The following is a 26537-nucleotide window of genomic DNA, read 5'->3' as shown; positions in this document are numbered from 1 at the left end:
AGGTCAGCCGACTGAGCATGCCTGAACGTTGCTCTGACTGGCTGCCGGGGCTGAGCCGGCTTGGCAAGTAAGTTTCTTGGTTTCTTTCAGGCGGGGGGTCTGTAGCAGCTACCCAAAGCAGCAGAGGCTTCAGGCGTGGATGGAAGGTAGCAGGGAGCTGGCTGCTCCACAGGGATGGAAACAAAGCCTGGGATTTGCGTGCGCCTTCAGTTTCCTTCCCCGGGATAGTTTCAGCAAGCTTGGAAAGTCCTTTTTGGAGGCTCGCTTGCCACCCTATCACCATGTAATGGGCTTTTCCTTCCCTCCGCTTAGGCTGGAGGACTTACTAATATTTCATTGGCAAATAAGTTTCTTGGTTTCTTTCCCTCCCTCCGTCTTCCTTTCGGTCCCTGAAGTCGCAGGGGCAGAGCGGGGGTGTCTGTAGCAGCTACCCAAAGCAGCAGAGGCTTCAGGCGTGGATGGAAGGTAGCAGGGAGCTGGCTGCTCCACAGGGATGGAAACAAAGCCTGGGATTTGCGCGCGCCTTCAGTTTCCTTCCCCGGGATAGTTTCAGCAAGCTTGGAAAGTCCTTTTTGGAGGCTCGCTTGCCACCCTATCACCATGTTCTGGGCTTTTCCTTCCCTCCACTTAGGCTGGAGGACTTACTAATATTTCATTGACGCGCAAAGCTTCGTCTCTGGCTCGCTCTGTGCGCTCGCGTGACGAATATTTCTATCTAATTTTGGTTCTCCGGCAACTTTGCTAGTTTTCTTGCAAGAGGGCATCTGAGCGCAAGGGAAAAAGTGAAGGTCAGGGTGGAAGGAACGGAGGAGAGGCGGCCGGAGAGACTGGTGAAGGGGGAGGCCGGCTGCAAAATTACAAGAAGTGCCGGCGGCCGCTGGGCCAGCTAAAAAAAATGGAAGGAAATGCGGGCAGGGTGTTCTGGGGCCGCTGGGGTGTCCGGTGGCCAAGCAGAGGAAGCTCAGCGGCAGGACAGAGACAAAACTTACCGCTTTTACTTCTCTCTCGCTTTCTGCCGCTTGTCCTCTGTCTCGCTTCTGCCACGTGGACCAAAACCGAAACTTCATTTTATATAGAAAAAAGCTGCGCATGCGCAAAGAGGAGGGAGGCAGGAACGGCTCTGCGTGCCACCTGTGGCACTTTCGAAAGCCAATAAGAGGGAAAGGAAAAGGGTAAAAAAAAATGGCGGACTGCATTGTTTGGCAACCCCCGGGAAATGGTCGTTCGACCCCAAATGGGGTCGCGACCCACAGGTTGAGAACCGCTGTTCTAGGGCCAGGGTGACGACCCTGACCCGGGCGCTCTCGCTAGGGATCTCCCAGCCATACTCCTGCATGTAGCCCAGGATGTGGGCCAGGAAAAAACCTAGTTGCTAGGGATCCCCATTGTATTTCACATCAAGGGGGGGAGTCTTATGTTCGATATGGCGGGCCCCCTCCTTCTGGCTCTGTGCCCATCACCACTGACTGGTGTAGTTCAAGCTGGGGTCGTTGCTGCGGTGGCGGTTCCTGCGGTGTCCATGGCATTGGCAGAGGTGGCTGAATTGGAGGGTTCGCTTTCCCCCCTCCTAACTTCCTCCGCCAGCTTCTCCTCATCTCTGTCTCTGCAAGGGTCTGTTTCTTTCTCTCCGAAGTTTTTGAAAGCCTCCACCATGAGACTTATGGCTTGCTTAAGGAAGCGATCAGCTCGTTTCGGCCTTTTATCTTCCTCTTCGCTGAGGTTGGGTGACCGCTCCATTTCCTTTTTTTAGCCTGGCTTGTGGCTGCTGAGTCTGATAGTCACTTTCCAGGACCTTCCTTCCCAGTCCTCCTTCCCAGTGCTGATCAACCACCTTGGTTTTGAGAGGGTCTCCCCAGTTGCAGCCTCATCTCCCAAGCCAGAAGAATTAGAGGAGCTGTCACTAAGGCAAGCCTTCGGGGGGGGGTGGCTTCTGTCCAGCACTCGCTTTCTTTCCTCTTGCTGCCATGGTTAGACATTGCTTGCAACCATGCACCGTGGAAAACCACAGTAGGGGTTTTCTTCCCTCCGGATTGACCACTTTGCAGATCCTGCCTAATGGAAGGACCTGCCTCAGTTAAGCCTCCCAAGAAAGCAGAACTCTTGAAACTTGCATTGTCTCAACAGGAACTTTTATTGGAAGGTATTGATAGCAGGATAATAAGGCAGGATCTGAGGATTTCCCACGCGAAATGTTACATTAAAAGAGCCCTTTCAAACCCCACCCCAAATGTTCATCTGGCTGATTTGAATTGAGCCAATCCATAGGTGTTAAGTTGATGTGGGAAAGAACCGATAAAGCGCCATTCTCAAGGCTGTCAGGTTTCTCTGCGGCTTCTTTCTCTCCACCTGGAGATAAGGCAGATGGCTGGAAGCACATTCCTTTCACACCCCAAGAAAGATACTTCAAAGGGGATAGAACAAAGCAAAGGAAGTATACAGCAGAACACCCTTAGGTCCCCTTCCCACCAATAGAATGGTAGAACCCGAAAATGAGGGCATAGGAAAGAAATACAAAATACATTGGGGTTCTGACAGTAGCTGTCAGTAAGGATGGCTTAGTTTTATCTTACATATTTAATATTTAACAAATATTTAATCAATTGTAAAACTACATTTTATAGAAAAGTTTTTACTGATATTTAGTTTTTATGATTTTATTGATTTAATTTTTCCTCCAGATTGTATTAGATGTTGGCTGTGGTTCTGGCATCCTATCATTTTTTGCAGCCCAAGCTGGAGCAAGAAAAATTTATGCAGTGGAAGCAAGCACAATGGCTCAACATGCAGAGGTTAGTGCGAGACACCCACATGGCCACCTCATTCAGTGACCACAATCCCAACTCTCCTGTTGAGGTTGCTAAATGACCGCACCAGGGATATTTCAAGGTGGGAGAGGTCTTGAGAGATCTGGCCTCTACTGGCACATGGAAACTTTCCACGGATTGGAAGGCCTCAGCCACTGGCGCACAAGAATGTGCTGTGTGCAGGAAGGCTTCAACTGGCTGGACCTAGTGGCATGTGGGCCTCCTGGCTTGCTGTTCCCACTTTTGAGAAACCTGACCTTCTCTCCCCCCCCACATATCGTTGTCCTTCTCTCTCCCCCACCAAGCCTGGGTCCACTTCCCTTTTTCTTTTCCTGCAGCTACTGACAGGCGCAGTCAGCTGATGAGAGGCTCAGCTAGAACGCTAGTGAATGCAAACTTCTTGAAGGCCAGAGAGGCAATCCTTCTCAAGGGTTCCAGGAACAGAAACTTTGATTTCAACCATACTAATGTGATTGGGGCTTCTTTGAATTTACCCATGAAACTGCATTTGATAACCTGCTTGTGGAAGAAAGGAACATACAATAACTACTAATAGCAAATATTTTATTGTAAATGTAGTAGTCTTATTTGGCTGGCAAACAGCAGACTTTTATGTCCAAACTAGATTTCACTTATAAATAGAGGTTTGAGGTAAATTAGTATGCCCCTGTATCTAAAGCACCTCTTTCTTTCTAATTGTCAGCTATCTGAAGACCTAATTCTTGTAAATATCTGTGTAATGACTGCTTTCTAATTTTTCCTTCTTTCTGTCCAGGTTTTAGTGAAGAGTAATAATCTTACTGATCGAATTGTGGTCATTCCTGGGAAGGTAGAGGAAATCTCACTTCCAGAACAGGTGGACATCATTATTTCTGAGCCAATGGGCTACATGCTTTTCAACGAACGAATGCTGGAGAGTTACCTGCATGCCAAGAAGTATTTAAAACCTAGTGGTAAGTAACTTCTTTTTTTTTCTTCTGTTCATTTGTGTTTGATTCTTGGAGATTATCTGGACACGTCCCTGCAATTTTCATGGCAATGTTTTTCAGAAGTGGTTTTCCACTGTCTTCTTCCTAGAGCTGAGAGAATGTGACTAGGCCAAAGTCACCCAATGATAATGAAATAGAGGGAGGAGAAAGAGGAGCTCTCTTCTGGCATGCTCAGGATGGTGTTGGGAATTTTGATACTAGGCATTGTTCAATTAGTTAACATAGGTTAGTAACCATAGATCTATTACACACTGTTTTGGCTGCCTCTTTGGTGGGAAATGGGAATCACTTCTTATATGTTTCTCTGCATTCTGGGCACTCAGTATCATTATTGAAACCGGTCTGGTTTCTTTGCTTTGTTCTGGATGGTGTCTAGACCAGAGGATCTGGGCCAGAGGGGATAAGGCTGGTCATAAATCAGGAGCTTGGATATATGCTGCTACTTGGTTACATGTTGGCCCCTCCAAGGATAGCATTTATCAGATCAGCATTATATATGACAATAACACTAGTTATATTCTGATCATTCACTGACTACCCTCCTGCTGTATTACTATAAGTAGTTATCAACTTAAAACCACAATTGGAACTAGAATTTCAGTCATGACAGTCATAGGCTGAGGTATCCACTTGGACCCAATTTTACAATTGTTTTTATGGTGGTCATTAAGCAAATCATTAAATGAATCATACAATCATAAGTCTGAATCCATTCTTCCCAAATTACCATCTTTTGCCAGAGACTGGCAAAAAAAAATATATAGCAGATTGCACTCACTTAACCAGGGGTTGCTGCAGCCAGTTGTAAATGTGAGATATTTGCCAAATGCCTGAACTTGGCCATGTGACTGTGTGATAGGTTAGGATGGTGTGATATTGTCCAAGGCTACTGTCACGAAACAAGTTGTTAAATGACTGTAAGCTGTAAGTAAAAAGACTGCCTGTATTGACCCTTTTTTTAATGGTGAATCATATCTGGTATGCTATTGAACAGTGAGTTTCATTTGTTCACACATATGGCAGAATAAAGTAGTAATAGCTCTTAGAATGGAGAGTTTACAGTTAGCACAAGCCAAAATAGCTCATTGGGAGAGCATTAGTCTGAAGATCTAAAGGTTTTCACTTAGAGAGCCAGTTCAGTGTAGTGGTTAAGGTATCAGGCTAAAAAGCAAGAGACCTGGAGTTCTAGTCCCATCTTAGGCACAAAGCTGGTTGTTTGCCCTTGGACTGGCCAGTTTTTTTCAGCCCTAGGAAGAAGGCAATGGCAGACTGCTTTTGAAAAATCTTGCCAAGAAAAAATTGCAGTGTTTTGTCCAAGCAGTCTCTGAGAATCAGACACGATTGAATGGAAGAAAAAAAAATCTAGATATTTTACTTTTTTCTCAATCTGAAAATGAGTTTTTGCTATCACTTCTTTTTTATTTTCCATCTTCATATTTTGTTAACATCTTCAGAGGACAGGTTTGTTAATTTTAAATCCAGCTAGTGTACAAAATTCCTTGAACTCTTCCATTAATACCTCTATTATTCCATAGGTTTTTCCAAAATTGAAACCAAAGTGTCTGCAAATGCCCTTGGTTTATATATTTACCTATTGTTTGTTTGAAGACAGACTTTACTATGATGAAATCAATGGAGCAGCAGAAATTGATAAGTTGTTCTGCTTTATTTTGTTTTCCTAAGTCTTATATTCCAAATACATTTTCCTTATTAATGTTTCCAAATTTGGCATTCCAATCACAAAGTAGTACATCTTGCTTGCATTTTCTGTGTGTTTTAAATTTATCATAAAACTCATTCTCCAGCACAGGAGGTGAATAATCCACCAATGGGTTAACTCAATCCTCCTGCCCAATCAGATCAAGTCAGCCAAACTTGCCACGCCTGTCCTGGGCCAGTTTTCCCAGTCTCGACTTGATCTTGCCCAGAACAGACGTGCATGTTTGGCTCACAGGCAGGTAGATCTTAAATCTATTGGTGGATTATTCATTAGTCCTTAACTCCTAGCCCTCTGAGTAGCGCTGGGATCAGCGCTCCTCCAGAGGACTCTCCCTTCTTCTCTCCCCCATTGGGATTTAACAGCAAACGGAGGCTTCCGTTTTTTCCCTTTCTTTCCTAGCTCAGCGCTGGGCTCAGCGCTGTTGCAATTCCCCCCCACTCCTTCCTCCAGCTCACCTCGTGGTCGGAGCTTGTGGCTGCAGCTCCAACGGCCTTACGACAATCGGATACAGCTCCGTGGAGGCCGCAGGACCTCGTCTCCCAGCCTCTCGCACGGGAGGCTTTCAGGGCTTCCGAAACGCCGCTGATCAGCTGAGGAGATGGTTTCCCCTTGCCGCCTTCCTCCCGTACTGCATCCGGTTGAGTGAGCAGCTTGCCTTCCGTTCGGAGACAGGGGATGAGAACGGCGTTTGGGACGCGGCCGCCATCTTGCGGACCACGTGGCCATCGCAAGTCCTTGCCGGATACAAGGGGAGGCGGGGGGGAAGGGATTCTCCCCCAATCTACTTCTACAGTGGTTGGAGTTTCCTTTCAAGGGGCATTTTCTTCTCCCTTATTGTCCATTCAGTCTCTAGAAAAATAAAAAATAATAATAAAAGGCCCAGGTCAAGTTAGGAGCCTGACCGGCTGCGGCCGCCATTTTGGAAGCTCCTCCATCTTGGAAGCTCCTCGTGGCTCCAGCCCAAGGCCGCCATCTTGGAAGCTCCTCGTGGCTCCAGCCAAGGCCCTTCTGGGGTTCTTTCTAACCAAGGCCCTTCCCGGGCTCCCTCTAGCCAAGGATTGCCTGGGATCTTTCTCTTGTCAGTCCTTGGGGACTTTCTCCTCTTATGGCATTTGCCTTTTTTCTCTTTCCATTCCTTTTGGCATAGGCCCAATTGGTTTCATTGGGCCCTCTGGTGTCTCCAGACCTGGTCACCACTTGGCTAGCTGACTAACACAGTTCTTTCCAGCCTCTGACTCTGTATTTGTTGCCACCCTTTTACATTGCTGGCCCGGCAACACAGCAAGCCTCACTAGCAGGCCGCAGTCCACCCTCTGGAGGAAATTATAGCGGCTGCAAGCAGGACCGGTCTTTTGGATACCACCTGTTCGGTGACCAGGGGGGGTGTAGGGTGGTTCTTACCAGCCGTTGCCCTACACCCTTATTAGCCAATTGATCCTTTCTCCAGGGGTACCCTCTCATGCACCTGAAGATTTTATACCAGCATGGAGGATAACATGGCATCCCAATCCAAGGATGCCTCCCCTCCTTCCTCCGTCCGGAAAAGGCACAGGTCCCCTACCCAAGAGGCTGCTGGTAGGATCTCAGCCAAGGTTAAAGCCAAGGCTGTCTCTGGGGGGGGGACCTCCAAATTGGCTGAAAAACAGGCCAGCAGGAGACACCAGGCATTGGAAAAATAGTTTTCAAAGGCTCAAAAACAGGCCAGGGCCGAGATTGCTCAGACTGAGTCAACTTTCTTTGATTTGCCTCTCGGTCCCTCCTCTTCTGCCCAGGAAGTCTGGTCACCGGTAAAGCCCTCCACTTCCTCTGGTCAGCTCAGACCGGAACCTGACGCACATACATTCCGGTCTCCGGCCACCCCACGGGCCCAGCACCTGGCCCCAGAAGCCACCTTCACACCCACAGCTGCGGGATTCAGAGCGGATGAGTCGTCCCTTCCTCCCCTAGAGGATCGGCTCCAAGCCCTGGTTGCTCAGGCAGTGGAGAGGGCCCTCGCGGCCAGGTCTCCATCGGCACCCAGGGCGGATTCCTTGCTTTCCCTTCCACTCTCTCGCCCAGCTCATCAGAGTTCCCACGATCCCTCCTCCCCCTCCCATTCCTCGTATAGTGGGGTTTCATTAACCCCGGAGCAGGAGCAGGCACTTGACGCCTCATGGTCGGAGGAGGAGGAATCGGCTCCGGATCTGCCCCCGTTCGGCGGTCTATTTAATCCATCTCTCTTTTTACCCCTACTTCACAAGGCTAGCTTCCCCGGGTACCTTTCCTCTTCCAGGTGGGAACGATAAAAAGCTGTTTAGCGTGGCCTCAGATTTAGCAGAGGCACTGGACGTGCCCACGGTGGATGAGCCTCTGACTCACCTTTTCTCCCCTACCACTATTTCAGGGGATATGTCTGAGGCCTTAAAAACTGAGGAACACAGATCGGAGCTGGCGTTTAGGAGAACACACCAGGCGGCGGCATGGTCTATCAGGGCTGCTACTTCAGCCTCGTTCTTATCCAGATCTGCCCTTATTTGGCTTCGTCAGCTCCAGGCCAGGATCCCCCGGACGATGTTCGCACGCATCAGGACCTGAGCAAGTTAGTGGCCGCAACGGAATACGCTTCCGATGCGACTCTACACGCTGTAAGGTTTTCCTCCAGGTCCATGGCGTCCAAGGTAACAGCCTGTCGCATGCTATAGCTTAGGCACTGGCAGGCGGACGCCAAGTGCAAGTGGCGTTTGGCAGCAGCCCCGTATCAGGGTAGCAAGTTATTCAGGGATGCCTTAGCCCCATTTCTGACCGAAAATAAGGATAAAAAGAAGATTCTGGCCCACCTTACCAAACGGTCCGATAGACGGACCAATCCTTATAACTGTAGACAGTTCTTTCGATCTGCCCCTACTCCTCCGACTACACAACCTTCACGACCCTTCACTCCCAGACAGGACTGTCCGATCGATAGACCGGCTTCCAGACCCAGGCAACAGTTTCAGTCCAAACGGCCCTTTCGAGGTGGGGGACGGCCCTTCTGTAGGAAGTGACTCCAGAGTAGATCCTCCCATAGGGGGCAGGCTGTCCCTATTTGTCACCCAATGGGAGGTCACCACCACAGACGCCTAGGTCCTGGATACCATTCGACACGGTCTATCCCTGGAATTCACTTCCAGTCCACCAAGACGGTTCATTTCTTGCCCCCAATCAAAAAAATCAGTAAGGAGAGGTCTCATGCAGGAGGCCATCCGTCATTTATTAGACATAAGGGCTATAGAACAGGTACCTCAGGTTCAACGGGGTCGCGGATTTTACTCCATCCTCTTTGTGGTTCCCAAGACCTCGGGAGGATGGAGAGCAATCTTAGACCTAAAAGGCCTGAACTTTTATCTGGTATACCGAAGGTTCAAAATGCAAACACTTCAGTCCATCTTAGGCAGCGTCCAAAGGGGGGACTTTCTAACATCCGTAGACCTCACAGAGGCGTACTTACACATCCCTATCATTCCCGGCCACTGCTAGTTTCTCAGATTCAGTTATATGGGGCATCATTATCAATACAGGGCACTCCCTTTCTGCCTGTCGTCGGCTCCAAGGGTGTTTTCCAAGGTCCTAGCCGCACGCCTGAGGTTGGTGCCGATTCGGGTGCAGTGTTACCTGAACAACATCTTAATCCAATCGTTGTCCCCCCGGGAGGCTCAGTCAGACCTGCAACTGGCGATCGAGGTCCTACAGAGTCACGGCTTTTCGGTAAACTTCAAGAAAAGTCAGACGGTCCCATCGACCAGACTGCTCCACTTGGGAGCCGTAATAGACACAATAGAATGTCGGGTTTATCTGTCCCAGGAACGCAGGGACAGCATATGGGACCTGGTTCTCAAGGTCTGCAGGGACAGGACTCTGTCACCCTCCGGTCTTTCCCGACTACTGGGAAAGATGATATCATGCATAGCGATCGTTCCCTGGGCCAGGTTACACTCACGGACTCTCCAATGGTTTCTGCTTCCCTACCAGAAGCAGGGTACCAGCACTTCCAACCGAGAGGTAAGGATTCCTCCACAAATCCTGCGCTCTCTCAGATGGTGCGTCTCTTCCGCCATGGCCTCTTTTCAAGGAGCCTGGTCGGCTCACGATCACGACGGACGCCAGTCTGTTCGGCTGGGGAGCACACTATCAGTCGCAGTGGGCCCAGGGACGATGGTCTCGGTCAGACCTGAGGCACAATATCAATTGGCTGGAGCTCAGGGCCATACATCTTGCTCTTCGTCACTTCCACCACAGGACTGCGAGACAACACGTGTTAATACTCACGGACAACGTGGTGGCAAAGGCCCATGTGAACTGGCGGGGGTACCCGATCCCGTGCCCTCCTGACCGAGGCCCAGCTGCTGGGCTCCTGGGCAGAGACCAACCTTGCCTTGATCAGGGCAGACCACATCTCGGGGGAGGCAAACGGGCAGACCTTCTGAGCAGGTCGACCGTGGACCATTCGGAATGGCGTCTGCACCCGGATCTATTCGGAGACATCTCCTACAGATTCAGCCTTCCCATCATAGACCTGTTTGCTTTCCAGGCAAACACACAACTGCCGTGATTCTTCTCGCGCTTCCCGGCTCTGGGGGCAGAGAGAGTAGATGCCCTTCAGGTTTCATGGTCGGAGGGCCTCATTTATGCCTTTCCCCCTCTTCCTCTTCTCCCGACGGTCATCCACAAGCTTCTGCAAGAGAGGGCAGAGGTTCTCTTGATAGCCCCTTACTGGCCGCGGAGGCCTTGGTTCGCCGACCTCGTCAGCCTTTCCCTGTCGTGTCCTCGGATACTTCCTCCGGACTGGGTCTCCCTAATCCAGGGGGCTCTGATTCACCCGGACCCTCAATGGCTTCAGTTAGCCGTATGGCACTTGAGCGCCGGCTCCTATCCCGGGAGTCCTGTTCGCCAGGGGTCATTTCCATAATCCAGGCATCTCGTAGACCGGCTACCAACCGCATCTACGATGCCACATGGCAGAATTTTTGCTGGTGGTGTTCTACTCACCATCTACCTTTATCGGATTTGACCATTCCAAATATTTTGGATTACTTACTCGAGGGTCTGAATAGGGGATTAGCACCTAATACATTGCGCAGACAGGTGGCAGCCCTTTCCACATTGATTACTTGCGACACTGTTAGTTCTCTGGGCCAACATCCCTTGATCCGTTCTTTCATCAAGGGTGCAACTAATACTAGGCCTCCTGTCGTCCACAGATATCCCTTGTGGGAATTGCCTCGGGTCCTTCAGGCTCTCACCAAAGCTCCTTTCGAACCCCTCAGTTCGTGCGACATGAGATCCTTATCTATCAAGGTCGCCTTCTTGGTAGCCATCACTTCGGCCCGGCGAATTTCTGAGATGGCAGCACTCTCAGTCAGGGATGATTTATGCATTTTTCACCGAGACCGTGTTACCCTTCACTTAGACCCCACCTTCGTCCCTAAGGTTAACTCCTTATTTCACAGGGCTCAGGATATCGTTCTCCCAGACTTCTCTCCTAATCCTTCCCATGATCTGGAACGTCAATGGCACTCTTTCGACGTTCGCCAGGCTCTCCGTCATTATATCAAGCGGACAGCTGCTTTCCGCTGTTCTGAGGCACTCTTTGTCTCGTTCCACCCTTCATCCAAGGGTCGGAAGGTCTTGGCCTCCACGATCGGCCGGTGGATAAGAGCTTGCCTTGCGGGGGCGTATCAGTCTGATTCCTTGCCGGTTCCACGTTGAGTCATGGCTCACTCTACGCGTAGTGCAGCCACATCTGCGGCTTGGGCCACTCAAGCTTCCATCGATGAGGTGTGTAGGGCGGCCACGTGGTCTTCGCCTTCGCCGTTCATACGGCATTACAAACTAGACAGGTACGCATCCACTGAGGCCTCCTTTGGCAGGAGGGTTCTGCAACAGTTGGTGCCCTGTGACACTGTTCCAAACTTGCCTGCTTCCCTCCCGTAAGGACAGTGGGTTTTGGTATGTCCCATTGGTGGATTATCCATCTCCTGTGCTGGAGAAGGGGTGTTGTCTTACCTGAACGCCTTTTCTCAGCATGGAGATGGATAATCCACTCCCACCCATTTAGGTCCTTAGGCCTAGGGTTAGGTTCTGTGAGCCAACACGTCATGCTGTCAGTCAGTAGCTTCGCCCTCATCGAGACTGGGAAAACTGGCCCAGGACAGGCGTGGCAAGTTTGGCTGACTTGATCTGATTGGGCAGGAGGATTGAGTTAACCCATTGGTGGATTATCCATCTCCGTGCTGAGAAAAGGCGTTCAGGTAAGACAACGCCCCTTCTCTTTTTTAAAAAAAGTGCATAGTTATTTGAATGTCATATTAAAGGGTTGTCTGCAAAGTATAATTGATATTGCTTGGTCATTGATTGGATTGTAGCGAAATACAGGTAGTCCTCGACATACAACTGGTCACTTAGTGACTATTCAGAATTACAGCAAATCCCCAAAAATGGGTCTTACAACCCAGATTTTAAGTTACGATGACCCTCCCACCCCATAGTCACATAACTGCATTTTGGGTGATTGGCAACTAGCCTACATTTATGGTCATAGCACCCCATGGTCATGTGACTATGATTTACGATGTTTTTGCTGCAAACTGGCATTTACTTTGGTTTCTAGGAGAAATTACCTCATAGCAAACAATGAGTAATGACCATTCCCTTTACCACCACTCTGTTCACTTAAGGATTGCAACAAAAAGGTCATAAAATCAGTTCTGGTCACATGGTGGCCCACTTTACCATTGTCACAGCTTATGACCAAAATTGTTGGCTCAATTACAGTCTTAAGTTGAGAGAACTACCTGTATTGTTCTTGCTATAACTTTCCTTCTTTTTTTTCCTTCTTTTTCATATCCTGAGTAATTAATTGTAATCTTACCAGTCCCATCTTGATTTGATGACTTAAGGTGTCAATTTGGTGTTTCATTGTTCACTGTGTTGAGCCTTCTTGCTTCTTGTTCCCACTTTACTTTTGTCTTTGCTACTTCTGACTTCTTTTTCTATATGGCAATATCAAAAACTAGATGCCCCAAAGGCTTTAATCTAGCCATTTCATAAACAAAATTAAGGCTCCAAAAGATGTTCAGTTGCTCCAAAAGATGTCTTTACTCAGTAGCATGTTGAATGCCATCTGACCAGAAGGGCCTATCCTCGAACACTATATCATCAATCATGTTATATTTTCTGTCTGTGTGGGGTTTTTAGTAAAGGTACAGGAGTGCTTTAGCATTGCCTTCTCCCATGAAGTATGAATGGATCCCTTTGCTGTTGTCACTAAAATGCCTTCAGCAGTTTCCTATATCGCTTCTGCCCAAAGTAGGTGTCTGCTTGCTTTCGCTGGGCAGCTAGGATGACCTTTATGCTTTGGATGACCCTGATGGGAATACTTGGCATACACTCCCAGAAACACACATATACCCCCGGCCACAGTGAGGCAGCATGGCAGGACTTGGGGGAGAAGAAGCTAGTTTTTATTAAAGTAGCTGTTAGAACCTGTCCCACCCTGCTTCTACCCTGTTTCTACTTCATTAGTAGAAATTTATCCTGTTCTATTAAATAAGTCTCGTGTAGATAAGCAGTATCTTCCCTTAATGATTTTAAATATGCTAGGTTTATGGAATTTTTTTAGATTCTTGCAGTTCTTTTATATTTATTTTTTATATATATTTTTTATATTTATAATTAACTTCATTAATTTTATTTTGGCCCACTTATCAGTATTCTCCCAATACCAGTACCCTTCTCCTATTTAAAAAAATCTTCCAAAGATGTAATGAACATTTACTTATATTTGAATGATTGGCTTGTTTTCAAATTGATCAGCACTCTACTGCTGGAATTGACTATTAGAGTTGTTTATTATATCAAACTCTAGCACCATAATTTTTGTAATTAATAAGATTAACAAAATATCGGATCAGCTTTGAAGCACAGGTTTGAATAAACTTCAGTCCTCTTCTGTGAGGCCGTTCCTGCTGATATACTATGGCTGTCTTTCAAGTGCTTTGGTCAGGATGCAAAGAGAATTTGGGGTTCTAAGCAAAGATGTACCAGAGGTTTCAAACCTCTTCAAATAGGCTATTCAGACTTTACCAAAAACATTTTGGTGGTGGGCTATTTCAAGGATAGAATTCTCTTGGTAAGTTCTGAACATTTTCAGTAAGTAGAAAAGCCCATTTAATGTTGAAATGGCTTTAACTTGAATGTTTTTCCATGCTTGTGATTTTGCACCATTAATAGTATAAGGTAGTTTTATTAGGCAAATTCAAGGATACAAATCATATGCAAACCTTTGAGTTCTTCAGAATTTGTCAGCCAATATGTTAAAAAAAACAAAACAAAAATGAGATGGGACAGAATTTTGATTTCATTTGTTAACTTACTTTTATTTTGTGTTGATACCTTATCAGTCTTGAAAATTGGCCACCTCTTTTGTTTGGTTTTTAAAACATATTTGATTAAACTTTGGGGATTTTATTGAAATTGAAAAATAAGATAAAATGTTTCTATTAAAAAAATAAAACTATAAATATATGTTGTTTTCTGCTCCATTTCAGGAAATATGTTTCCAACTATTGGTGATGTCCATCTAGCCCCATTTACAGATGAACAGCTATACATGGAACAGTTCACAAAAGCTAACTTTTGGTGCGTCTTTTCTCCTCTGAAATCCAGATTCTGCCACTGTAGTTTATCCCCACAGAAAACGGGAACTGTCTCCCCAAATGTATAAGATTTGATACGTATGAAGAGGAATTTGTTGCTGTAGTGTTGAACTACATGAAGAATCTCTGGTTTCATTTGAACGTAGTGCTACCTGTTCTGCCTACTCTAGTTAAGTAGCTGGCAGGTTCTTCTGGGTGTTCTGCAGTGCCATAACTATCTTTCCAGAATGGGTTCTTTCAGATGAAGCTAATGTATGTGAGATGTGTTTCTTTTCAAATCTTGCATCAGTTTCCTCTTGGGTTTCTTCTCTTTAATATTTTATATTTTATTTTATATTTTTCATCTTATCAGTTGGTGGTATCTTATATTATAGGTATCAGCCGTCTTTTCATGGAGTAGATTTGTCAGCACTCCGGGGTGCAGCAGTAGATGAATATTTCAGACAGCCTGTTGTGGTAAGTTGGATTATTCCTATAATGCTTTGGAGGTTTGGCAGTAGTTGAAATAATTAATCTGTGATGGCATGAATGGAAGCCATACTGCTATGCACAGATAATTGTGCTGACATGTCTTCAAGACCATGTTTGCATGAATATTACCCATGGTGGTTCTAATCCTAGATATAGTTGTTCGATTACCAGACAGTAATTCTTGGCCCATGTTCAATAAATAGCACCTTTCCCTCACACAGAATAACTAAATTAACTAGTATTTGTCCTTTTGTCACTAAGCAAAAATTGGCTGGGAATTCTTCAGACAAGACTTCGCCTCAAGTACCACTTTATGATTTTGAATACATTCATGGAATCTTGGAAGTTCTTTGAGAAGAACTTAGTCTGACTCTTACAGAAACTTGATACAACTTGAAACCCCTTAAGATTTTACAAAGAAGCAGACAGGGTGAAAGAGAACTTTTTTCTGTTAAGAAGTCCATGCCCTTTGGTTCAATGTTTACAGATTCACTGTGTCATCCATCCCACTTAAACTAATTAGCAAAGAAAGACTCCTGGTTTATTTCTTTTTCCAAGAGTATACTTCAGTGATAATGAAGCGGTTACAGAATGTTGTTGTTAGTTGCGAAGTCGTGTCTGACCCATCGCGACCCCATAGACAATGTTCCTCCAGGCCTTCCTGTCCTCTACCATCTTCTGGAGTCCATTTAAGCTCACGCTACTGCTTCAGTGACTCCATCCAGCCACCTCATTCTCTGTCATCCCCTTCTTCTATTGCCTTTCCCAGCATTAAGCTCTTCTCCAGTGAGTCCTTCCTTCTCATTAGGTTGCCAAAGTACTTGAGTTTCAACTTCAGGATCTGGCCTTCTAAAGAGCAGTCAGGGTTGATCTCCTCTAGGACTGACCGGTTTGATCGCCTTGCAGTCCAGGGGACTCGCAGGACTCTTCTCCAGCACCATAGTTTAAAGGCACCATAGTTCAAAGGCCTCAATTCTTTTGCGCTCAGCCTTTCTTATGGTCCAACTTTCACAGCCATACATTGCAACAGGGAAAACCATGGCCTTGACTATACATACTTTTGTTGGCAGGGTGATGTCTCTGCTTTTTAGTATGCTGTCTAGATTTGCCATAGCTTTCCTCCCCAGGAGCAAGCGTCTTTTAATTTCTTGGCTGCAGTCCCCATCTGTGGTGATCTTGGAGCGCAGGAAGATAAAATCTGTCACTACCTCCATTTCTTCCCCATCTATTTGCCAGGACTTGAGAGGGCCGGATGCCATGATCTTGGTTTTCTTGATGTTGAGTTTCAAGCCAACTTTTGCACTCTCCTTCTTCACCCACATCAAGAGGCTCTTTAGTTCCTCTTCACTTTTTGCCATTAGAGTGGTATCATCTGCATATCTTACGTTGTTGATATTTCTCCCGGCAATCTTAATTCCAACTTTTGATTCATCTAGCCCTGCCTTTCTCATGATGTGCTCTGCATATACGTTAAATAGGCAGGGCGATAGAATACAGCCTTGCTGGACTCCTTTCCCAATTTTGAACCAATCAGTGGTTCCGTGTCCAGTTCTCACTGTTGTTTCTTGACCCACATATAGGTTTCTCAGGAGACAAATAAGATGGTCTGGTACTCCCATTTCTTTAAGAACTTGCCACAATTTGTTGTGATCCACACAATCAAAGGTTTAGCATAGTCAATGAAGCAGAAGTAGATGTTTTTCTGGAACTCCCTAGCTTTCTCCATGATCCAGTGTATGTTGGCAATTTGATCTCTAGTTCCTCTGCCTCTTCGAAATCCTGCTTGTACTTCTGGAAGTTCTCGATCCACATACTGCTGGAGTCTAGCTTGTAGGATTTTAAGCATAACTTTACTTGCATGTGAAATGAGTTGCAATGGTGTGATAGTTTGAACATTCTTTGGCATTTGCTTTGGAATTGGAATGTAAACTGACCTTTTCCAATCCTGTGGCCACTGTTGAGTTTTCCAAATTTGCTGGCAAATTGAGTGTAGCACTTTTACTGCATTGTCTTTTAAGATTTTGAATAGCTCAGCTGGAATACTGTCAGCTCCACTAGCTTTGTTGTTGCTCAGCTTTCCTAAGACCCATTTCACTTCACATTCTGGGATGTCTGGCTTGAGGTCAGTTACCACCCCATCGTGGTTATCAGAGATGCTAAGCTCGTTCTTGTTTAGTTCTTCTGTGTAATTTTGCCACCTCTTCTTAATATCTTCTGCCTCTGTTAGGTCCCTGCCATTTTGGTCCTTTATCATGCCCATCTTTGCATGAAACGTTCCCTTCATATCTCCAATTTTCTTGAAGAGATCTCTGGTTCTCCCTATTCTATTGTTTTCTTCTATTTCTTTGCACTGTTCATTTAAGAGGCCATTCTTATCTCTTCTAGCTATTCTCTGGAATTCTGCATTCAATTGGGTGTATCTTTCTCTTTCTCCCTTGCCTTTCGCTTCCCTTCTTTCCTCAGCTATTTGCAAAGCTTCCTCAGACAGCCATTTTGCTTTCTTGCATTTCTTTTTGGGGGGGGATGGTTTTAGTTGCTACCTCTTGTACAATGTTGCGAACCTCCGTCCATAGTTCTTCAGGCACTCTGTCTATCAGATCTAATTCCTTAAATCTATTTATCACCTCTACTGTATATTCTGTATATGATTTAGTTCATACCTGAGTGGCCTAGTGTTTTTCCCTACTTTCTTCAATTTAAGCCTAAATTTTGCAACAAGAAGCTCATGATCTGAGCCACAGTCAGCTCCTGGTCTTGTTTTTACTGACTGTATAGAGTTTCGCCATCTTTGGCTGCAGAGCACATGGTCAATCTGATTTCTGTGTTGACCATCTGGTGTAGAGCCGTCTCTTGGGTTGTTGGAAAAGAGTGTTTGCTATGACCATCGTATTCTCTTGACAAAATTCTATCAGCCTGTGCCCTGCTTCATTTTGTACTCCAAGGCCAAACTTGCCTGTTATTCCAGTTATCTTTTGGCTTCCTACTTTAGCATTCCAATCCCCCATGATGATAAGGACATCATTTTTTGGTGTTGATTCTATAAGGTGCTGTAGGGTTTCTTAGAACCGGTCAGTTTCATCCTCTTCAGCACCAGTGGTTGGGGCATAGACTTGGACTATTGTGATATTGAATGGTTTGCCTTGGATTCGCACTGAGATCATTCTGTCATTTTGGGGATTGTATCCCAGTATTGCTTTTCCTACTCTTTTATTGACTGTGAAGGCTACTCCATTTCTTCTGAGGGATTGTTGTCCGCAGTAGTATACCTGATGGTCCTCTGAATTAAATTCACCCATTCCTGTCCATTTTAGTTCGCTGATTCCTAAGATGTCGATGTTCAGTCTTGTTACAGAATAGAGCAGACTTAATCTGTCGGCTAGGCACAAAAACACAGTAATTAACTTTCTTTTGCCCCTGGCCAACCCCTCAGTCACTGTCTAATTGAAAGTTCTCAGGTTGTTTTGGAAACGGACCCTATGTTTGAGCTTTTCCTATCCGCATTCCTTTCACTGACCTTGTGCTTGATTGGTGCTCCTCACATCAGAGCGGGCTCTCCTTCAAACCCAATCCCTTCCAAATCACCCACATTCCAATTCCTCCCACTGTTGCTATGCCAGGCTGGCAACATGCAAAGTGAAGCAGCAGCAGATTGGCAGCTATGACACATTGTTAGCACATCCTTGTTTCTTTTCTTGAAAAGAAGCCTACTTAGAATAAGAATTCTGAATGCAAACACTGTGCTTGTGTTAATTCATGGATGGCTGGTTTTCTTCCATTTAAAGATTTTTGGAATTAATTGTGACCAAAACATTGGCTAGCTAGAGAGTTAGAACTAGAGGGGGGCTTAAATCACAATGTAGTTTGTTCCATTGCCACTGTCTGCCTGTGGTCCTGCCTCAGTGTGCCTGAAAACTGAGAAGGAAAGTGTAGCATAATAGAACTTCAGATCTGAAATAGCTATATTTATTCCCAGGTTTGTGCAGCTGCCAGGTTTAAGGAGTTGCAGACATGTACTGTATGTGTGTACTGATAGACAGCTTTCAGTTTTTGTGGAAAGTTCACAACCCTATAATATAATCTAGCTTTCTCCATTTGGTGAACTGCAGATGAGCTGGAGGAAAAATCTAAACTGAAAGATCTTTTTTCCAGACATTTTCCAGTCCATAAGAAAATATACTATCATCCTTCCATTAGTTGGGAGCCAAGGTTTTAGTCACCCTGCCCCAAACAGAAGTGGTTATTAATTTTTTTTTTGTTCCTAGGATACCTTTGATATTAGGATTCTAATGGCCAAATCTGTTAAATACACCGTAAACTTCTTAGATGCCAAAGAAGCAGATTTGCACAGGTAATCTTTTCTCCCAAAAATTCAAGACTCTAATCTCACTCTGATTCCAAGTTGGAGAACTTATATTTCCTTTAGAAATGTTATATTTGTTTTATATTAGTAAGACTTGTTTGCAATTAGATACCAAAATATCAACCATCATAATTATGGTCAATTATTTTCTATAGCACATTAGCAAACTTTTGCAGCTATCTTTTGACCTCACTTGACAATATAACTCACCTTCCTCCATGCACTTCCCATTCGGAATCTATACAAATGAGCCATCATGGGCTTATAGTTTGAGAAACTGGCATGAAGAGTAATCTGAACCTTCTCTTTTGGGAATGTTCATTCATTACTTTGGAGTTGATAGAACTTTTCCCTGAAATATTTTCCATGGTGATCCAGAACTGACCCAAGATAGACCTTGCTTCTGGTTAGCCTCTTTGCTTACATTGGGGGTGTGGATTTTGCCCTGGTGAAAGAACAAAGCTCTTATAGTGTTTATATCAAGCGTACTTTGCTTGTGGGAAGTAAAGAAGACCCGTATCATTTAGCTAATTCCTATTCTCAATCCAGGTAGGTTACTTTTGAGGTCAAATTGAAACCCAGTTGATAATTCTGAGCTATCAGCATAGGTAAACATTTAACATTGAATTATTTTTAAATATATATATATATTGATTTTTTTAATATAAACATCTTGATATTTGGTAAACAGCGTGTTGTCTGGGTTTATATTTACAACGTAATCACTAACAGTTAATTTCTATATTCCAAAATCCACATTATAACTTTGCTTGATTTTCTCTTCCAATAATATTCTCTTTGCAACCTAAATTAATACAATTCTTATTAATTTGATAGGTAACAATTAAATATAAAGATTTTTCTAAAAATTTTAATAATAATCTCATCAATATCATGCTTCTTTTCATCACAAATCCTGTTTACAATTCTTATTTAAATTTATTTTCCCTACAATGTTCAAAACATTTCTACTAGTTAAAATTTTCCCAGAATTAATTACCTTAAAGTATTTAAATCTATTTTCATATCTTAAAAAATAAGTAAGAAAAAGACACAAAAGACATAGAAAAAGAAAAGATGTGACAGAGAAAAAGAAAAAGAAAAAAAGAGAAAAAAAGAAAATAATATACTACTTAAAATACGTATCCCTCTTGAATTATTTCCAAATTCTTATTTCCAAATTCTTTCTGTTCTTTTTACCCATAATTAAACCTATGTTTAATCTTTAAATGCTCCATTTAATAAATTCAATCATCTAATCTTTTAACTCTATTCAAAACATTTTCCCCTTTTTAGTTATCCATTGGAATTTTCTTAAAATTAATTACATTTAAATATCTAAAACATTTTCTTTATGTTAATCATCCCACACATTTTTATAGTTCTCATATCGAAAAACAAAAGAAAAAAAAGATACTGTCTTAGAGAGTTCATCGCTCTTAAACTAAAATCTTTCAATTTCTTCAGTCATATTCAAACAAGTGTTTAATTTTTAAATATTCCCTCTGATACACCCCATCATCTAATTCCTCAATTCTCACTTTAGCCCTCTTCTTTTGCCGAGCATCTTTCCCAATCAATATATTCCGTTGCATCAAAGAGTCTTTCCATAATCTTGTAAATGTTGTGGATGTAGTAGACAAATCAAACATGCCTTTGTAAAAAGATTTTGACCCTTCATATTCATTGAAGATTTCTCTCATCATCCCATGTCTCCCCATTTCTTGTGGTACTCCCAACAGCTCAGCAATCCATTTTGTCAAATCTTTTTCCTTATCCTCAAATTTACATTGTGATCTTAGAGTTATCTTTTCAATGTTCAATGTTTCTTGGAAGTCCTTCTCCACTTGAGTCTCCACTAGCTTAGATTCAGTTGTCTGCTTTACATGATCTCTCTCTTTTTTTGTTTTCTGATCATTTGATTGTTGTGACGTTAAATTGAGAATACATTCATTTACATTTTCAAATTCATTTTTAATTTCCTCATGGTTTGAAGTTAATATCGTTTGCATTTGTTGTAACAGAACAAACATTTCCTCCTGGTAAGTATTTATTTTTTCTTGATATGTTCTTTCTGCAGATCTCTGATGCTCCATAATGACCAAAAGTCCTTTCTCTGCCAATTACTTTAAAGTCACAATTTAAAAAATATTTATAATCCAGGAAGGTCATTTTTTTCTAAGTTTTGTAGTTCTCACTTTGTAGATAGTTCAGCTGCTCTTTGTTTAATCAACAACCTGAAGGTCACGACAACAGGCTTCTCTTTCTGGGCTGTATATTTAGGGTAGTATTTTCATCCACCACTAGATGTCAGCACCAGTCCATCTTTCAATTTCACCTCCCCCCTGTAAACTTAATTCGCCGCTTCTGTTTAGAGGAGGGTAGAACAAAGACCCCCCCTCACTTTTGGAGGATTTTTGCTTCTGGGTTTTTTTCTTTTTTTCTCAGGAAATCAGTCAGGTAAGAGAAAATCAATATTCTTACCCAGTTCAGTCACGCTGTTTACAATCACGCTTAGTTTAGTGCTTTTTGGCTTCGGCTGCATGTAGTTTGGGCTAGACTCATGAATGATGCTAGCCTTTCTTCTGTCAGTTTTTGGAGAGTTTTCCCCAGATGTCTGGATCAACCACCATCTCCCCAGGATCGTCGGGGCTTCCCTCCTTCATTGCCACCTCTCCAGGATGGCTTTGGGCCCATTTAGGGTCCCCAAAAAGAGAGAAATCAGCCTTAGGGATCGGATTGTCTCGATCCCTCGGCTGGTGCGCTAGCTGCGCAGAACCGGAAGCCTAACATTGAATTATTATATATTATATTTGTTTGAAGATTTTTTTTATCTTGAAATGTGAACGTGCAAATTTAAATTGAAATAGGAATTAAGAATCAGTCTTTTTTAAAAGAATGATTACATTTCTTTAATCCAGATTTTTCTCAACCTTGGCAACTTTAAGATGTGTGACTGTGTGGGAAATTCTAGAACTGAAGTCCATACATCTTAAGGTCTCCTTTAAAGAAACACTGCCTTAATCAAATAATACTTAAAGGAAAATCGTGACCCTCTTTGTCAAAACGTCAGTACATAAGCCATTCTGAGCCTCTGAAATGTGCAGTGAGAATTCTTCTGCGTTGGGAAAGTTCTGAATACAATTTCAGCATTGCTCTAGACCAGGGGTAGGCATCCTTGGCTCTTTTATGACTTGTGGACTTCCAGAATTCCTGAACCAGCCATGCTGACTCAGGAATTCTAGGAGTTGAAGTCCACAAGCCATAAAAGAGCCAAGGTTGCCTACCCCTGCTCTAGACTATAATGTTTGACTTGAGTAATTGTGCCTTATATAATGTGTGAAAGGGGTTATTTTATATTCCTAGTATGTAATGTGCACTGTATATTGTCCATGTATATAGACCAATATATCTACAAGAAGTTAGCTTCATGCAACTGACTGTGACTTTTATTTTCCAGGATAGAAATTCCATTCAAATTCCACATGCTACATTCAGGATTAGTCCATGGATTGGCTTTCTGGTTTGATGTAGCCTTCATTGGTTCAGTGTAAGTGAGGACAAAGATGTGCTTTCCTATCATCAAGTGTTAATTTTAATTGTTATTACAATGTTGTGCAACATTAACTTGAACATGCCAGATTACAGTAACAACTATAAATGGTAGTTATGTTTTGATTTGTTTCCTGTGGCTGAATATGTGAAAAATAATTCTGAAAGAAAATGTACTTCTACATTTTCTTTCTTAAACAGAAATTGTTCTTATTTGGAAATGAAGAGTTTCCTAATCTAGCATTATTTATCTCAAGACTAATTAAAAAGGGTACTTAATTCTAAAGTCGAGTTATTTGACCCTGAATCTATGCACCTAATATGTTACGTATGAATTTCTAATGTATGTTATATTGGTTGCACAAATCAATTGCACAGCTGAATCTATTTTTAAAATATTTCAAAGGTAGACTATGGATTTATGAAGTTTCTACTGAGTTTTGTCTCTCTCCTTCTATTAGAATGACTGTTTGGCTTTCAACTGCTCCCACAGAACCTCTTACTCATTGGTACCAAGTTCGGTGCCTTTTTCAGTCTCCACTTTTTGCTAAGGCTGGTGACACCCTCTCAGGGACATGCCTCCTCATTGCCAACAAGAGGTAAGATGTGAGGAATCATCTTGAGAAGATGGGGAAGTGTCCTCAAAATAGCTTCTCAAAGTTTGCTACGGCGGAGGGTCTAATGGATTCAATAGTGAACTTGAATATAGCAAAAATTATTTGAAATAAGTTTGTTAGATGTTGTGAGTTGATTGCTACCTCACAGATTCCAAAATCAGTTACAAAGTACAATTTAATATAAAAACTTATTTTTTCAAGTAAACATTTTGCAATTAGTATTTCATTGTCAACTTGCCTTTATTATCTCTAATGTTACTGATTATTTTTCAATACGGTACATTTGAGAACAGTTATTGAAAAGAAGCAAGCTATACTTGTGCATTCATAAAATAAAATAAGATAGGCCTACATAAAATTATTTATTTACAATGATTGCACTTTCTAGATTAAATAGTGTAATAGAAAATGTTTGGCCTTTTCTATAATACTTTAGAAGAGCAGTGACTGAAATTGGTTCTAGTGCCTCTTATATTTCCTTTTTAAATCAAGTTCACAATTGCTTTCTCTTATCTTCCAATACATTTAGGATCTCCATTAGCTTGAATTGGTCTTTTCTAATTGTCATAAAGGATAACTAGATGACTATTCACCATATCTCTTACTCTTCTTTTTCAGACAGAGTTATGACATAAGTATTGTTGCTCAAGTGGATCAAACAGGCTCTAAATCCAGCAACCTTCTTGACCTGAAAAATCCCTTTTTCAGGTATCACACTGTGAATTTTTATATGTATCTTTTCCTTTTTGTGTGTGAGTCAGAGAGTGTAGGTCTGTGGTCTGATAATGGTGTGTCTGAAGACTATTCTAATATATTATCAAGCAGAAAGAACCAAAATACAAATTTTAGCTATATATCCAACAAATATATTTAAAGTCTGCAATTAAAAAAAACTTTTATATTGTTCTTAGCCAAAAGGCATAGAAGCAGTTAAACCATCTGGTTTAAGGTAAGAATATTAATATTATTCTAATGTTTTCTTTATGCTTCAAAAACTTGGGAACTGGACTTTAAGATCAAAGTATGAGTCTGTTCAGTTTTATATGCTGTGAGGGATTAATAAAACTCAGTTTACATTCATACTGTCAACATCTAACCCAGTGGTTCTCAACCTTTTTAATGCCGCGACCCCCAACCGGTCGTAAGTCGAGGACTAAACCGGTCGTAAGTCAAGGACTAAACCGGTTGTAAGTCGAGGACTACCCAACCGGCCGTAAGTCGAGGACTTTCCCTGCCCGGGAGCGCCGTGCATGCGTGGTTCCGCCCCCTGCGCCGGCCGAGGCGTAGCTGGCAAGCGGCAGAGACGGAGCAGGCTGACCACCAGCTGGCCCAGCTCAAGGGAGGTAAGGCACCCGCCGGAAAAGGGGGGAAAAATGGCGGACAGCCTTGCTTGGCGACCCCCGTAAAATGGTCGATCGACCCCAAATGGGGTTGCAATCCATAGGTTGAGAACCGCTGATCTAACCCCATTGGGTTAGACAGCAAAAGAAATTCCTGGGACATTTTTTAGCAAGAGTATAACTTTACTGAAAATTCTATATGGGTACAATAGAAAAGCCAGTTCTAACTGTTTTGCATGCAAACACCATAGGAAAACTTTCCCTTCCCCCCCCCGGACCTCCCATTGTCCATTTTCCAACAATTATCTGCACTCACTTTATTTTGGGAACAGTCTGTCTACCTTGTGTCAATCGCTGCTAACATTGGATGTTCTTGCTTTGACAACAGATGGAAACGTAGCCATCTTTTCTCTTTCGCTTTTAGAGTTAGATGATGCTGAGGGGGGATGTGGATGAGTGTCCAGTTAGTCATAACAATAATAATTCAGCCGTGGGAATCAAGGTTATTGCGCCCAGAGCCGATGAAGATTTGGCAGGCTGGAGAGCTGGGAAGAAAGGCCATGCTTCAAGCTCATTGGGGAATGTGATTTATGACAGTTAATTGGAGTAGGGAATTGTGCTTTGCTACTTTGTGCCTAGGGGAGGGGAATTCAGTTTTTGGCTTCAACTATGTAGTACCGATACTATGCTTCTCGAATAAAAGATTCTTTAAGGTAAACAATGCCTCGAAGTTCTTTTGAAGAGTTTCATCTGTCAGAACCATGACATTAAGCCAAAACCTGCAACTCTTACCTAACTATCTTGGGGTCCCGAGCCCCAGTGGCTATCCCTAGAGTTGAGGGATAGACTGACAAAGATTCGGGGAAGATTTCAGTATGGAGAAAGAAAGAGTGCCTGACACCAGCACTCCGGCTGTGGCTGCTGCCCCAGAGGCGCACCAGTGGCGAAGGAACTTTTCCAGGCCTCTCAGTTGGAGGCAAAGCCCAAGCCGTGAGAACAGCTGATCGAGTCGTTGGAGTGGACCTTACCCGGCAGAGACACCAGACATCTAGAGACGGCCTTGCCAGCATCAAGTACCTCAAAGGCGGACGAGATTGAACTGCAGAGAGGGGATTCCCGCACGTTGCGTTCCCCAGATTGATGAAGAGCCACAAAATCAACTACCGCTGAGGACTCGGGTGAGTGAAAGTACCTGACCGCAGCCCGTAGTCAGTCAGTAGAGAAGTTGGTGGAAAGATTTGAGGAGCTAGAGATGAGAAGTAGAGAGCAACCTTCCCGTTCCCCATACACGAGCGATAACAATGATCGGCGAGGCAGCCACCAATTCTTGACAATGGGAACCCCCAGTCCCACCTGTGCAGACCAGGCAGCCTCCCCGTCCTTGAAGCCACCTACCAGGTCTCCAGCTCCACGGGGAGGAATAGCTCCAGTCGCCCCTCCAAAAGCCCAGATCACCGACAACGAGATAAGAGCCCGAGCCGTCACCGGGACAGCCAAACTCTGGATCGACATGCTTACCAGCTACCCAGCCCGGGACCCCTACAGCAATGGGGATGCCAAAGCCCCCACAGGTGGGGGGCCAGCAGCCTCTGGCAATGCAGCAGCCGAGCTGGGGGTGGCCGCAGCCCCCGAATGTGCAGCAGCAGATGGGGGTGCAGCCGTCAGGAGGTCAGCAACCGCTGGGAGTACAACAGCAGCAGTGGGGCTGGCTGCCACCCCCGAACAGGCAGCAAACGCTGGGGGGCCCACAATCGATGGGGATCCAGCAACAACCCCCTCTGGGGCCTCGGGGGGATACAGCAACTGGGGATGACACAACCCCCCGCAAGCCAGCAGCAGTGGGGATGGCTGCAGCCCCCACCCATGCAGCAACCACTGGGAGATCTACAGCAACTGGGGGTGCCACTACAGCCGCCGCTGAGGCCAGTGGGAGCCGTACATCAATTGGGGATGCCCCAGCCACCGTCAATGTAGCAACAGCCCCCGAGCATGCAGCAACCATTGGGAGGCTT

General features: G+C 44.1%; 1 protein-coding gene across 2 annotated transcripts in view; it reads left to right on the top strand.

Moving 5' to 3' along the window:
- Positions 1-26537, top strand: part of CARM1 (coactivator associated arginine methyltransferase 1) — a 157600-nt gene that overhangs the window by 77788 nt on the left and 53275 nt on the right. For both annotated transcript variants that reach the window (XM_029285753.1, XM_015824297.1), the window contains exons 5-12: positions 2679-2789; positions 3580-3757; positions 14078-14168; positions 14560-14641; positions 18919-19004; positions 22477-22566; positions 23030-23167; positions 23804-23893. In XM_029285753.1, coding sequence (XP_029141586.1) covers positions 2679-2789; positions 3580-3757; positions 14078-14168; positions 14560-14641; positions 18919-19004; positions 22477-22566; positions 23030-23167; positions 23804-23893 — 866 coding nt within the window. The remainder of the gene's footprint in view (positions 1-2678; positions 2790-3579; positions 3758-14077; positions 14169-14559; positions 14642-18918; positions 19005-22476; positions 22567-23029; positions 23168-23803; positions 23894-26537) is intronic.

Source organism: Protobothrops mucrosquamatus, unplaced genomic scaffold (assembly GCF_001527695.2).
Source record: "Protobothrops mucrosquamatus isolate PMUCROS unplaced genomic scaffold, P.Mucros_1.0 scaffold2187, whole genome shotgun sequence".
Taxonomy (NCBI): domain Eukaryota; kingdom Metazoa; phylum Chordata; class Lepidosauria; order Squamata; family Viperidae; genus Protobothrops; species Protobothrops mucrosquamatus.
This window is presented reverse-complemented; position numbering and strand designations above follow the sequence as displayed.